Source organism: Danio rerio, chromosome 10 (assembly GCF_052040795.2).
Source record: "Danio rerio strain M-AB ecotype USA chromosome 10, GRCz13ab, whole genome shotgun sequence".
NCBI lineage: Eukaryota > Metazoa > Chordata > Actinopteri > Cypriniformes > Danionidae > Danio > Danio rerio.
The window spans coordinates 43,047,501-43,062,500 of record NC_141030.1 but is presented as its reverse complement, the minus strand read 5'-3'; the positions used below and the strand labels follow the sequence as shown (position 1 = coordinate 43,062,500).

General features: G+C 36.5%; 2 protein-coding genes across 3 annotated transcripts in view; both read right to left on the bottom strand.

The window, feature by feature from the left end:
* The window catches only part of stt3a (STT3 oligosaccharyltransferase complex catalytic subunit A), a 23,122-nt gene extending 13,682 nt beyond the window's left edge, over positions 1-9,440 (bottom strand). The window contains 10 exon segments of the mRNA NM_201458.2: positions 59-214; positions 2,395-2,575; positions 2,666-2,830; positions 2,931-3,037; positions 4,495-4,585; positions 4,662-4,807; positions 5,658-5,779; positions 8,513-8,573; positions 8,653-8,775; positions 9,368-9,440. Coding sequence (NP_958866.1) covers positions 59-214; positions 2,395-2,575; positions 2,666-2,830; positions 2,931-3,037; positions 4,495-4,585; positions 4,662-4,807; positions 5,658-5,779; positions 8,513-8,573; positions 8,653-8,740 — 1,117 coding nt within the window. The 5' untranslated portion in view covers positions 8,741-8,775; positions 9,368-9,440.
* A 3,489-nt stretch (positions 9,441-12,929) lies between these two features.
* Positions 12,930-15,000, bottom strand: part of ei24 (EI24 autophagy associated transmembrane protein) — a 15,306-nt gene continuing 13,235 nt past the window's right edge. Inside the window, exon 11 of one of the 2 annotated variants that reach the window (XM_087269485.1) lies at positions 12,930-15,000. This exon is cut by the window's right edge and continues 650 nt beyond it. The gene's annotated coding sequence lies outside the window, so the exon portion shown is untranslated. 2 annotated transcript variants of the gene reach the window in all.

The window sequence follows — 15,000 nt, the reverse complement described above, 5'->3', positions numbered from 1 at the left end:
AATGCCACCAATCTAGCATACACAACACTATATAAGAAAAAGCATTTCAAAACTGTACCTGGAAACATGAAGACCAGAAGCTGGAGGTCAAAGTAGTAGGAGGACCATGTGGTGGGCTGATGCTCAGACACAGAGGCGATGATGGGAATGTTGTTTTTGGCGTACGATGGATCCAGCAGAGAGTAGAAACGGCCAGTCCAAGGTGAGATTTTTCCTAACACGAGACAATACAAAAGTAAATACAACATGTAAATGACCAGAAATAAGCACTTTAAAATGTATTTCAAGAGTTCACACTTAGCTGATGATTTAACATAAGCTTGTTTGGCATGCTGAGCCCTGAGCTCAAGGTTTAAACTCGAAATTTGTTTATAAATAAACTTCACTTATGATATGCATTCAAAGCGGTCCTACTATATCGTAGCCTAATCTTGGGGAGTAAAGGGTTTTTAAATTATAAATATAAATTAGACCATAAAGTCATAATGCAGACAGAGTATACAGACTAATGTTGCATTAAGCTATTATTTTATTATTTAGCTTCACCGTCACCTTAAGACCAGAGTGTGAAGAGAAGTGGTGAAAAAATGTTGCACAGCCTTTATCTTAATTTCATTATTGCCAAATACCAGTCATAATTTTTTTACTTGTTTTAATTTAATTTGTTAGGAAAGACTTCTTTTATTGGTGTGTTAGCCAATTTAAAGGCTAAGCTGTTGTACCTAAGCCTATTTAGTGTGCTAAAATGTTACAATGTTACACAGGAGTTATTTTATTTCTTTATTCCAACTTCCAAGTGGCCTATAGCTTACGTTTGTTACGAATAAATTATGTTAAAACATGTTAAAACACATAAATGACTCGTTCTTAAAAAAAGCTAAAGAGCTGTGTTCATGTGCACATTTCAATAATGCTGGGCTATAAACGGGTTCGGGCTTTTAAAAAGCTGTCAATCAAAATGTACCTGTCAGGCTCGAGCCAAATTCTGTTTTACAGCTTTACCCCTGATGTGCAGCTTAAGAGAGTTTGTGGCTGTACACAAAGTGCCCCCTTTGTTCAAAACGTGTATCGCAATTCATTCAACAATTGTTTCGGTTTGAATAGTCACATATTTGAATCGATTTTTAACCAACTCACAGTAAATCAGTACATCCCTAACAACTAGTCCTTTAGCAGTCACCTCAACAGAAACCCCGTCTCTGCTTTCATGTCATTGGAAAACGAAAGACACACTGACATAGTGCTTTTTCCACTAAGAGTTGACTTTCACAGCATGTAAAAACACGTTCACGACCATTAGTAAACAATTCAAAAGATGTGTCTCTCAATGCAAAAAGTGGGTTCAGTGTGATCAGGGTCTAAAGCCTGGTTTATACTTCTACGTCAAGTGACCGGCGTAACCCATGGCGCATGCAATGCGCGTAGCTGTGCATTTATATTTCTGCGCGCTGTCTCTGTGGGTCTGCATTAACACTTCCGAAACGCTAGTTGGCAGTGAGGTGTAAATGTTCCTCGGTGTCGAGTTCTTCTCTGCTGTTTTGCTTTTCCTGAACACTTCCGGGATATACAAGTGGCTCAAACTCGCTCATTTTGAGGCAGAAAAAGGCAGTCGTGCAACAATTTTAACTATGTGGTGAACACAAAACAAAACTTTCCATCCGGAGCTCCTTCACGGGACTCCACACTTGTAAACAATCGCTCCATCAGGCTCGCACGATTCACGCGGCTCTCGGTCCCGCCCAGACTCGTCAGCGCTACCAAGCAGACCAATCACAGAGCTTGCGATACGCGTTGTTGCGACGTGTAGTTAAATTTTTTGAGAGGTGCACGTCAGCGACGCCGATGACCACGGCGACGGGCTATGCGTCAGCGCCATAGCATACGCTGGCGTTTGACGCAGAAGTATAAATCAGCCTTTAGTGTGCTTGCTTATATGCAAATGAGCTGCTACTCCCCACCTAATTTCCAGAAGAGGGTGGAGCCTTTGCAGCTTTGTCAGTTCAATCTCTCAAAATGTGGTTTTCATTGCACAAAGCAAGCACATGGAAAGCAAAGCAACTGAAAGCAAACTGAACAAGTACAAAGCAGAGTTCTCTTTCCTACCAATGGTCAAACACATATTCACAAAATGCTGGTTTTGACAGGGAATAAAAAGTTGGGAAAGAACCATCTTTGACTTGTTGTTTGTAACTTTTATAACAAAAAAATGCAAACTTGCCAGAGTTGAAAATGACAACCTCGGTTTAGTCAACTTATGGACTGTCATGCATTTGCGCTCAGACGATGCGACTAAATGTTTATATATTTATATTGCGGCCTTTTTTATTAATAATGGGCTGAAATACGACTAAAAAAACTAATTTAGTTTTTTAAAAAAAAAGTGTTTTCTCTTACCTGTCAGCATGAGCAACCCGCCCACAGACAGCAGGATGATCCCGACCAGTGAAATGACACTCCTGAACAACACCTCAAACTGCTGCGCGTTCAGTTTGCTCCGCAGGTAATCGACAAAAGCGTGAATCTGGCACAGACCAAACACTCCAAAAGCAGCCATGTGTTCAGAGGACTGGACGGGCTGCAGGAAGAGACGAGGAATGGTTTATTTGAATGTTCATAATATGAGCAAGTACTTTTATTTGATAGCTGATGATCAATTATTAAAGACCTGGAATCCAACAAAAGAGATCTGCATGGAGAGGATGGTGCCCAGGCAGTAGACTGTGCAGTAGGCCACATAGATGCGATGAGAGAACCGGCCGGTGAGCATCAACACCAGCACGTGCAGAGGAATGAGGTTAATCAGAAACACGTAACCACCCCAGGAGGACACCTAACATCAGCACACAAAGTGACGGTTATTGTGTTCAATGCATTTATACAGTATTTGCACAAAAATAATCTCAATTTAAAAGCAACATTGCACAGCTCACCATGTAAAAATATGCCAATGCACACATGGATGACCAATAAATGGAGCCCGACTTCACTGCCTTGATCCACATGTAGTACGTCAACAGCATGCAGAAAATGGCAATTCCTTAATATGACAAAATAAATTTATTTGCTTGTATTAAAATTTACATTTATATACATTTTTATTCATGATATACATTTACAGAGTTTTTCCTTGTAAATGTAAAAAAAAAAAACACCATTAATGATGTACAATCCCAAATGTCTTTTTAAAATAAAAATCTTACTAATCCCAAACCTTAGAATAGTGGTGTATATATGGTGTATATATTAACGTCCCAGACACTACCCTCACCACCCGTGCCCTCAGTTATATCCGTGTCTAGGGCTGCAGAATAGAGAGGGTGGCTTCCCCAATACTACCCTCACCACCCGCTCCCTCAGTTATATCCGCGTCTAATGCAGTAGAATAGAGAGGGTGGCGTCCCCGACACTACCCTTAGTTATATCCGCGTCTAGTGCAGTAGAATAGAGAGGGTGGCATCCCCCATACCACCCTCACCACCCTTGCCCTTAGTTATATCCGCATCTAGTGCAGTAGAATAGAGAGGGCGGCCTCGACACTACCCTCACCACCTGTGCCCTCAGTTATATCTGTGTCTAGTGCAGTAGAATAGAGAGGGTGGCGTCCCCGAAACTACCCTCATCACCCTCAGTTATATCCGCATCTAGGGCGCTAGAACAGAGAGGGTGGCTTCCCCAATACTACCCTCACCACCCGCTCCCTTAGTTAAATCTGTGTCTAGTGCGGTAGAATAGAGAGCGGCATCCCCGACACTACCCTACCCGTACACTACCCTACGACACTACACTATGTGTTTAGCGTCTTTCCTTATCGCAAACACAACAGCAAATCTGCTAATGTTTGCGATGCTTTGGCTTTTTTGGGGTTTATTATTGTGATCTCCCGATTGCAACAGAGACATACTGGAAAATGTCTGTAGATTGATGACATTTCATGCTGTTCAGCCTAATAATCTTAAAATGTGAGCAAAATCACTTGTTTTGTCATAACTTCAGACATTACACTAGAGAATCATTCAAACACTAGCTCTAAAGTGACGTTGGCGAGTTAGTAATGGTTTCTGCTGTTCTGATGTCAGCTGCAGATGTGAAGGAATGGCGGAACAAAGTAGTTCCTCAAACAAAAGGATTTAGAATCTTCCTGTTTGATTTTCTTTTTTCATACACACGATTATGCTGTCGAACTGTTGTATTGTAGCAGTGCGATATGGCTGTATATCAGCACTGGTGGGACACTAAGGCACTCCGTCTGCAGCCTCAGGCCAGCGCATGCCTCCCACCAGTGCCGATATACTGTCATATCGCACTGCTACTCATGTGCTATTGCTCATTTATATTTAATATGTGAAACGTTTATTATAAAACTTTTTCTAAAAGCTTTAAGCACAACAATACTAGCCTCATAGAGGCCTTTTAAAAGCATCAGAAATATGGTAAACATTTACCTTATCGACCAGTTTGGAAAACTGAACATACACTTCTGGAACAAGACTGTACCTTCATTATCATAAGAGCCTGCCACAGAACGGGAGATGTATCCAGGCACGACTGCGATCATAGCGGCAGCCAGAAGCCCAGCGCCTGCATCCTGAAACATACAGTCTTAGTTAGTGGCGTTATCTAAATGAACAAAAAGAAAGCAAGACTGATAAGTTTTCTCTCACCTTCAGCTCTTTGGTGAAGTGGTAAGTGACGATAGCGGTGAAGGAGGAGAAGAGAGGAGCGAGGAACACACAGACATTACGGATGTCAATGGTGATGTGGAAGAAGTGCAGCACGTGATATAGAGCTGCTGATGTGATCATCAACCCTGTAAAACAAACAAAACAGCTAATCCAGATTGTGATGTGTAATTTAAAGGCATTAGACAGACAATGGCAAGTTTTCTGGGATGTTTACCAGTCCATGCCTTTAAAGCTCCTAAAAAATTTGTTTTGGGATGATTTTTCAGTATTGTAAAGTGTCTATATAACATTTATAAAATATCTTAATGAAGAGGAAACTGAAGATAATACATAGTTAAAGTTTTATGTTTTTTAATACGTCATTTAAACTTAAAAGTATAATCTTTCTATTCCTACAGTTTTTAGGTGACCAAACTTTTATTTTAATGAATGTTTAATAAATCATGCACCAAAATATATTGTCTATATATTCACCAAGATATAAAGATATCTCATTTACAATGTGCACGGTGTGCTTTTGCATATTGATATTTTTTCAGAAGATTTTTTTGTAATATTATTAAATTAAATTATATTATTGAAATTTAGTAAAAAAAAAAAAAAAAAAAAAAAAGTACATTTTATTGCAACAACTGTTACCCATGTGTTATTTACTATCTACAAGTTAATTAGCATGAACATTTATAAAAGATATCAGCACTGCATTGGGCATCAAAAAAATAGCCATTTTAGTTGACCACTAGTTTCTGAGTATAACTGAGTAACTGAGATTTAATGAATACTAATGGTGTGTTTAAAGTTTGAGCAATAATAAAGTATGTGATGTAACTTATACTTAAAGTTCCATGCCAAACATCCCGTTAAGCATCCCATCCACTTTTCTATCTCATGTTCGATTGCTTAATGAGGCCCAATAGCTCAGCTGCAGATTAAAACGCAACCTTATGTTGATATGAATTCGATAAATTACTGTACCAGGATAGATGGTGCCTCCAATAATCCTCCCAAGTGGATACCAAGCCCGATCATCGAACCAGTTATGGAATTTGTAAAATCCCTCTTCTGCCAGGAAGCGAGTGGTCCGGTAATTGAAATACCTGTAAATAATTTAAAATAAATAAATAAATGATAATAATAATAAACAATTAGATATATGACACAGGCTTCTCGCGAAAGACGATGTACAAGAGGTATCATAGCAGGAAAAAATATATATCTCAGCTTTTATTTAGATTTGAACAAAAAACTTTAGAATTTGCTAGAGGTTTGAATAATTTCAGGCTTGACTTTTAGTAACACCACCCTCCCCCATTTATTTGTATGCATTTTTTTTTTATTTAATAATTAACCATTATCACTAATTAATAACCATTTATTTTTAATATGCACATAGATGCATATTTTATCATTGCAAAAAATTTAACCGTGATTAATGGCATCCAAAAATAAAGACTGTTTTGACATGATATAGGTTTGCGTGGTGTATATTTATCATCGACATCTAAATACACACATGCATGCATGCATAATATTTGAAAAAATGTTTTTCTATATTTACATATAAAATATATCCGATACAAAATTTAAATCTTTATTTAACAAAATTGTTTTGTTTAGTTTTATTTCCATGTGCGTGTATCACATATACATAATAAATATGTTAAACGCATAGGGCTGGGCGATATGTAAGGCCAGACAGAATCTGCAGACATTTTTTGCTTTTTCTGCTGAGAATTTAGTAAAAATAATCTGCAAAATTATGCAGAATGATTTTGGTAAAATAAAATATATGAAAATGTAAAAAAAAAAAATACATTTTTAACTTTAATGTTTACAATGCAAATCCAATTAGATCCAAGTTTCTCATAAGTCTCTCATATTATACATTAAAAGACAGAAAATATTACTTTACAAACCGTATTGTACACAAATGTCATTAACATTTTAATATATTACTATACATAATAACATTAGTTCAAATTAAAGTAAATATAAAAATTTTATAAATATAAATTTACACACATTTACTCAAGTAAATTGAGGCTTAATAATGGGATAAAAATCTGTGGATTTCTCTGCGCGCAGATTCCGTGTGGGCCTAGCCATATAACAAAAATGCAAACTCGATAATTTTTCAATATTGAACAATAATGATGAATTTTTATATAAGTTGTTAAAGCTTCCAGCTTTAAAAGTTATTATCCCAACGACTGATGCAACAAAAATGAGAGGGTTCATTAACCTCTTAAGGCCCAAGGTGTTTTTTTACATGCATTTTTTATTTCTCTTTGCTATTTGGGCTTATTGGAACCTAATTACAATAAAACCTAAGTATCATCTTTTAATATGATTTACTTTTAGAGAAAAATGATGTCCATGTATGTGGACTTGTGGTCCGAATTTACATAAAAAAACTTTTTGCTGAATGTTTTTAATGCATATATATATATAAAAAAAAATTCAACATGCTTTGACTATCAGAGAGTAAAAAACAACATTTTCTTACAGTTAAAAATAGTGTTTGGGACATTTCATATGCTGCAAAACAGTTGCAGGATGACACTGTATGTCTGTAACAATATATAAAACATTCAAAGTATTTTAAATAGAGACTTAAGAGCTAAAATGTGCTGTCCACGTATGTGGAGAATCAAGCCCTAGGAGGTTAAATTACAATTTAAAAATATTGTTTATTAGCAAAAAAAGATTACACGTTAGGCCTTAAATTAAAACAAAAAGTAAAAGACCTTTAAAATGACTAACCAAGCATTACGAGGTAAATTAAATGTGCAAAACGTAAACAATAAAAACATACAGTACAACTTCCAGCAAGTCCACACAAATTGGAAAACTTTCAGTGGTTTCTTTGGGTGATGCTTTTTTGGGTGATGTGATAGGTTGGTTGTGTTTCCAGACTTTTCACAAACCACTGAGATACTTTACAGATTATTTTAATTTGCTCCTTGTCACACTTCAGATAGCCAAACCACTTCCACATAACAGACTTTGTGCTGCCTTTTTTGTCAACAATTTCATCATCTTTGGGCAATAACTCAAGGTTAGTTTACTTTAGTCACTGCTTCCACTTATTATTTCTTTATTTTTGTCATCGTTTGTTAGCAATGTGCTGTAGGAAATGGTCTTTTTACTTCATGCTGATTGGTTGTTTTTGTCGCATAATGCTGCGGTGTGATTAGCTCTAAGATCAATAACGAGTAAAAATGTCCAGAGATTTGTGATATCTGTGATATCTGGGAGGGGCTTTTGAACTAAAAATGAAGATATTGAAGAAGCTTTGGAAGTCTGAAGTTGTGGAACATAAATTGGTGCTTGATTAGAATTTTTTTTATTATTATTTTTATTATTATTATTTTTAAATAATTTTTTATAAGAATTTATTAATTACATTTTTTTTTCCCTAAGCCTGTCTGAAGTAAGTTTTGGGTATTGGGGTTTAAATTATTGTAAAATCTTGAAAAAAAAGAAAACAAACTCAAAGACATGTTAATACAAAAACAAAAAAAGTCCAGAACTTTTCATTGTTATCGAAGTAAATTATTGCATTTTGATATGATTATCATTTATAGGCCAGCCTTAAATACAGACACACACACGTTATGTCAAAAACTTTTATTAAATGCGATTAGTCTTTGCCCAGCACTAGGTTTTCATTTCCTTTAATTGTTTATGTCAATGTTCTGTATTAGAAGTTAATCTATATTATCTGCAAATAAGACAATCAATAAAAGATCTAATCATTAAAAAAACAACACTTAAACAGAAGTTTGGATACTAGTGCACCAAACCGTGGACTCTAAAGCGGTACTCACGGATCAAACTCGTGGATGACGCTCTCGAACCGAAGCACAGAAAACAGTCTGGTGGAGAAGGCTGAAATTGGCAAGACAGAAGAGAATTAGAGGAATGCTGATGTTCGGGACGTCAGATGAAGAGGTAAGCATCCACTCACACAGGACGGCTGCCATAGACAGGATGAGCAGCTTCAGCAGGGTGTCCTGTTTCTCATAGGACAGACGCAGGAAGCCCAGCTTGGTCATCTTTACACACGGGAGGCAGGACTAACTCTTGACACCTGACAAAACAGACAACAGCGGTTTAACATACAATTTCACATCAGGGGGAAGAAACAACTAAACTAAAAACAGAGCTCACATAGCAAGGCATGCATAATCATTAAACGAATTTTGGAGGATTTGAACATTAATAAGTGTTCTTAAGCAATTCATAACGTATTACTAATGTTTGAAATCAATTTAACATCATATATGAGTTGTAGAAGAAAATATATTTGAGGAATAGGCGTATTTAAATTCTCCTATCTCCAAAAAATGGCAAATCTCAGTAAATTCAGGAAGTCCGTTTGTGCACAATTTCCATTTAAATGCCAACTAATTAACACCACAAACTTAATAATAAATTAACCAACCCAAAAGTCATTAATATGCACAATAACACTTTGTAATCCGTTTAAACTTTTCCTGATAATCAACTATTGGTGTTTGCATTAGCTCCTTAGCTGCTAGCTAACATCACCCCTTTCACGTCTTCGCGAGCTATTTTAATATACGCAAATGCGCTGTTAAATGCACACGAGTAAATAAAATAACAATATTACCCTAGATATGTGATAAATAAGTTTATAATTTCTAGTTGTGCAAAATTACCAGTCTTATTCATCGGCGGTTCACTCACTCCAGCCCTTCCACACTTTCACACACAACCCTCTCTGCGTTTAAACCCCGCCCATCCACGTAGAGAGATCGCTAATTGGCTCGACGTCACGATTGCTGAAGAATGGCTTTCGCTGATTGGTCTTTGAGATGTCACTCAAGCGTGTCGAGACCAGTTCCGCATGGCGCTCCAGATGTGACGTGTCCTAATGGGAGAAAGACAGTCAGCACAGTGGAGTCCACGCAACAGTCAACTTCCAAACTTGAGCTATCACATTTCATAACAATTATTATTATTTTGAATTACATTATATTTTACTTGCGTGCTGATAATGAGTGAAAACGTTTCTAAAGCAAACCGTTTATTCGGGATAGCTGTTTTTGTTGCCTTTTAACAAAAAGGGAAAAGTAGTCTGATAGTAGTTTACCTCATAAACATAATATTGCAATTAAATATAATACAATTATGGCATTTATTTCTCTCCTGTACTTACTATTCTATTATATAATGCTGGATGCTAGTATGCTTGCTTCTGATTGGCAGATGAACCTTATAAGTTGTGCAATTCAAGTATAGATCCAGGCAAGTGTTGATGTAGTTCCAAATTCATTCATTCATTGATTTTCTTTTCAGCTTAGTCCCTTTAATAATCTGGGGTCGCTACAGCGGAATGAACCACCAACTTATACAGCATCTGTTTTTTTACGCAGCCGATGCCCTTCCAACTGCAACCCATCACTGGGAAACATCCATACACTCACATTCACACACATACACTACGGACAGTTTTAGCTTAACTAATTCACCTGTACCGCATGTCTGTGGATTTGTGGGGGAAACTGGAGCAACCCGAGGAAACCCACGCTAACACCGGGATAACATGCAAACTCCACACAGAAATGCTAACTGAGACAGCCGGGGCTCGAACCAACGACCTTCTTGCTGTGAGGCGACATCGCTACCCACTCCACCACCGCGTCGTTGTTTTGACAACATCTGATAGAAAAATTATAAAATAGCTTTAGGATTATTATTATAGGCTTCTTGCCATTGGCCGAGGCCCCCTATTTCCCTGGGGCCTAAAGACAGTGAATGCGTGCTTGCGGATGCGCAAAGAACTTTTGTTCTCGCAGAGAGGGAAACATTATCAACCGGCCGCAATTGCATTAAAGCGGAGCCTTGGGGAATGTCGCATTACGCAACGTACGTGCAGGTGAATTGAACATTAATACATAAATGGCCATATTTCCTCAGACGTGACGCTTCCAGCCAATCACGAGCGGAAGATGCTTCAGGATTCCCGCTGCTATCGAAATATTGGACAAATTTGGTGTATATGCTCCTGTCAGAAACGACAGAGAGAGTCTTTAAAGCCAGATTTCGTCCATATTGGAAAAATAGAAAGAGCTTGCGCAGGAAAACCTAGCCGAGTAATGACACCTCGAAATCTGTTAGTATCGACCAGCCGGACATTTCCAACGTGTCTGGAGAGATGAATGCGGTATCAGGTCGTGTTTGTAAGGAAAATGAGGGAACATTATGCTAGCGCTGTGTCGAGGACAATCTGGGTACATTGTGCTTCTGCGGTATAAAGCTCAGCAGGGGCTCTTAAGGAGTCGTGATCTTGTGCTTTTAATAATAACTTTTGGCTCCTGACCAGCAGATGCAAAACTGTGCCGCGTAATTTTCGCGCCCTTATTGTGTCGAGGTCTGCAATGTGTACGTAGCCTACTTATTACCGTCGCCTAAATGCTTTCTAAATTAGTTCCTGTCAAAATTAGAGCCCATCTGTCAAACATTCGAGTATCTGAGGGGGTGTCCAGTGAGGTAGTTGTGATTTTTAACAGATATCACAAAAGACTTTGGAGTGGCCTAGTCAAAGCCCTGATCTGAATCCAATTGAGATACATTACCTTTAAAAGGCAGTTCATGCTCGAAAACAGTCCAATGTGGCTGAATTACAACAATTCTGCAAAGATGAGTGGGCCAAAATCCCTCCACAACGCTGTAACAGACTCATTGCAATTATTGAAAACATTTGATTGCAGTTGCAAACCAGTAGTTATGTTTAGGGGCAAATAATTTTTCACACAGGGCTATGTAGTTCTGCATTTTGTTTTCCCTTAATATTAAAAGCCTTCACTTTAAAACAGCATTATGTGTCTACTAGTGTTATCTTTCACTAATATTTAAATTAGCTTGATGACATTAAACTGTGACAAACAAGCAAAAAAACTTTGGAGTGGCCTAGTCAAAGCCCTGACCTGAATCCAATTGAGATGCTTTACCTTAAAAAGGCTGTTCATACTTAAAAACCCTCCAATATGGTTGAAGTACAACAATTCTGCAAAGAAGAGTCGGCCAAAACTCCTCCACAGAAATGTAACAGACTCGTTGCAGTTATCGAAAACACTTGATTGCAGTTGCTAAACAGTTGTTAGCTTTAGGGGCAAATAATTTCACACAGGGCTATGTAGTTCTGCATTTTGTTTTCCCTTAATAATAAAAACCTTCATTTTAAAACAGCATGATGTGTTTACTTGTGTTATCTTTGACTAATATTTATATTAGTTTGATGAAATTAAACTCTGACAAACATGCAAAAAGACTATGGAGTGGCCTAGTCAAAGTCCTAACCTGAATCCAATTGAGATACATTACCTTAAAAAGGCAGTTAATGCTCGAAAACCCTACAATATGGCTGAAGTACAACAATTCTGCAAGGATAAGTCGGCCAAAATTCCTCCAAAAAGCTGTAACAGACTCATTGCAGTTATTAAAAACACTTGATTGCAGTTGCTAAACAGTTATTAGCTTTAGGGGCAAATAATTTCACACAGGGCTATGTAGTTCTGCATTTTGTTTTCCCTTAATAATAAAAACCTTCATTTTAAAACGGCATGATGTGTTTACTAGTGTTATCTTTGACTAATATTTATATTAGCCTGATGACATTAAAATGTGACAAACAAGCAAAAATACTTTGGAGTGGCCTAGTCCAAGCCCTGACCTGAATCCAATTGAGATGCATTACCTTAAAAAGGCAGTTAATGCTCGAAAACCCTTTAATGTGGCTGAATTACAACAATTCTGCAAGGATGAGTCGGCCAAAATTCCTCCACAGCACTGTAACAGACTCATTGCAGTTATCGAAAACACTTAATCTACTAATATTTAAATAATTTTGATGGCATTAAACTGTGACAAACATGCAAAAAAAAAAAACTTTGGACTGGCCTAGTCAAAGCCCTGATCTGAATCCAATTGAGATACATTACCTTAAAAAGAAAGTTCATGCTTGAAAACCCTTTATTGTGGTTGAATTACAACAATTCTGCAAGGATGAGTCGGCCAAAATTCCTCCACAGCACTGTAATAGACTCTTTGCAGTTATCGAAAACACTTAATCGACTAATATTTAAATTATTTTCATGGCATTAAACTGTGACAAACATGCAAAAAAATAAAAAATAAATCTGTAAGGGGGCAAACACTTATTCACACCACTGTATTTATGCACACAAGTAAAATGCTAACATAGAATAAAACGCTCAATACTGTATACAGACCAAATTTATTGAAATAATGTAATACTTTTACAAAATGTCACTCACAAATATCCGTTTGTAGGTGTAACACTATGGACTGCCGTCGATAATTACAACCTATTTGTTTTTAAAAACACACACCACCCACCCACATTAGATACAATGACATCGAAACGAGCCATTAGTATGTGCTTCACTTTCAAATGTTCGAAAACAGGAACACACGCCACAGTAGACATCAACTCCGCATGCCAGCGTTCATCAGAAACCGGATCCATGGTCATTTAAAAGGACAGATTCACACGTGTCGCACAGTTTGGCAGTGTCACCTGACAGCAGCAGAGGAATAAAGCTTGTGCATACTGTTGGAAAATCCTCCCCGAAACCATCGCAGATGACACTGGATCATGTTGACATGGTATTCCCGAAATAAAAACGCACTATAAAAGAAACCAAATAAAAAGCAGCTCCCTTTTGAGTTGAACGTTAAAAGGGAATATTTCTGTAAAGTTTTCTCATCATTTACTCCGTCTAATCTGATTTCTCCTGAGAAACACAAATGGAGAGATTTAAAAGAATGTTCACGCTGCTCTTTTTTTTAATACAACAAAAGTATACAGTGATTTGAGTGACGTGAACGTTCTTTGTAGTCTCTCTTTTTGAGTTCGATTAAATAAATTATTAATTTGGAGGTTAGCTCTTGGCTTAACTGTTCTTCGAGGATCATGTCTAGTCCACAAAGTAATACGCAGATCACTCGGTAACACTTTACAATACGGGACACCTAGTTAATGTATTTAATAACATAAACAAACTGTGACCAATACATTTATTATAGTATTTATTCACTGTTGTTAACAAACATTTGTTTATTTTAGCTCAAGTTAAAGAGATATCATCAGTCATCATGTGCTTTGATGATTTTCTTTCTTCTGTTGAACACAAAACGAATATATTTTGAAAAGAGTTGGAAACCTGTAGGCAACCGACTTCCATAGCATTTTTTCCTATGGAAGTCAATGGTTTAAGGTTTCTAACATCCTTCAAAAATATCTTATTTTGTGTTCAACAGAAAAAGAAACACACAAAGGTTTAAAATCACTTAAGGATGACAGAATATTTTGTAAATTAATTTTTAAAAAATGATTTATCAATGGTTACAGGTTTCCAACATTCTTCTGAATATGTTATTTAGTGTTAAGCGGAAGAAAGAACCTTATAAAGATTTAAAACCACTTGAGGAAGAGTAAATTTACATTTTTAAGTTAACTATCAATGGATACAGGTTTCTAACATTCTTCTAAATATCTTATTTTGTGTTCAATGAAGTATAGAACACCATAAAGGTTTGAAACCACTTGAGGGTGACTAAACATTTTGTAAATGTTCTCTTTGTTTAATGAATTATCAGTGCTTACAGGTTTCAAACATTCTACTAAATATCTTATTTTGTGTTCAACAGAAAAAAATAAAAATAAAATAAAGGTTTCAAACCACTTGAGGAAGAGTAAATATTTTGTAAATGTTCATATTTTAAATGAATTATCAATGGTTACAGGTTTCTAACATGCTTAAAAATCTTATTTTGTGTTCAACAGAAGAAAGAACCTTATAAAGATTTGAAACCACTTGAGGATGAGTAAATTTACATTTTTTGAGTGCACTGTCAATGGTTACAGGTTTCTATCATTCTTTAAAGTGTCTTATTTCGTGTTCAACAGAAAAAAATCTACCTAATGAGGGTTTTTAAACCACTTGAGGATGAGTAAATATTAAGTAAGTTTTTATTTTTTGAGTGAGTTATCAATGGTTACAGGTTTCTAACATTCTTCTAAATATCTTATTTTGTGTTCAATGGAAGAAAGAACCTCATAAAAGTTTTTAAACCACTTGAAGATGAGTAAATCATGAGTAAATAAATTTTTTAAGTGAACTATCCCTTTTACTAACTAATCCCATTAGTAAACCATGAACTATAACTAATAAATGCTGTACAAACTTTATTCATGTATGTTAGAACATACATTAACCAAGTGTCCCCATATTGTAAAGTGTTACCGATAACTCATAACTTTCAT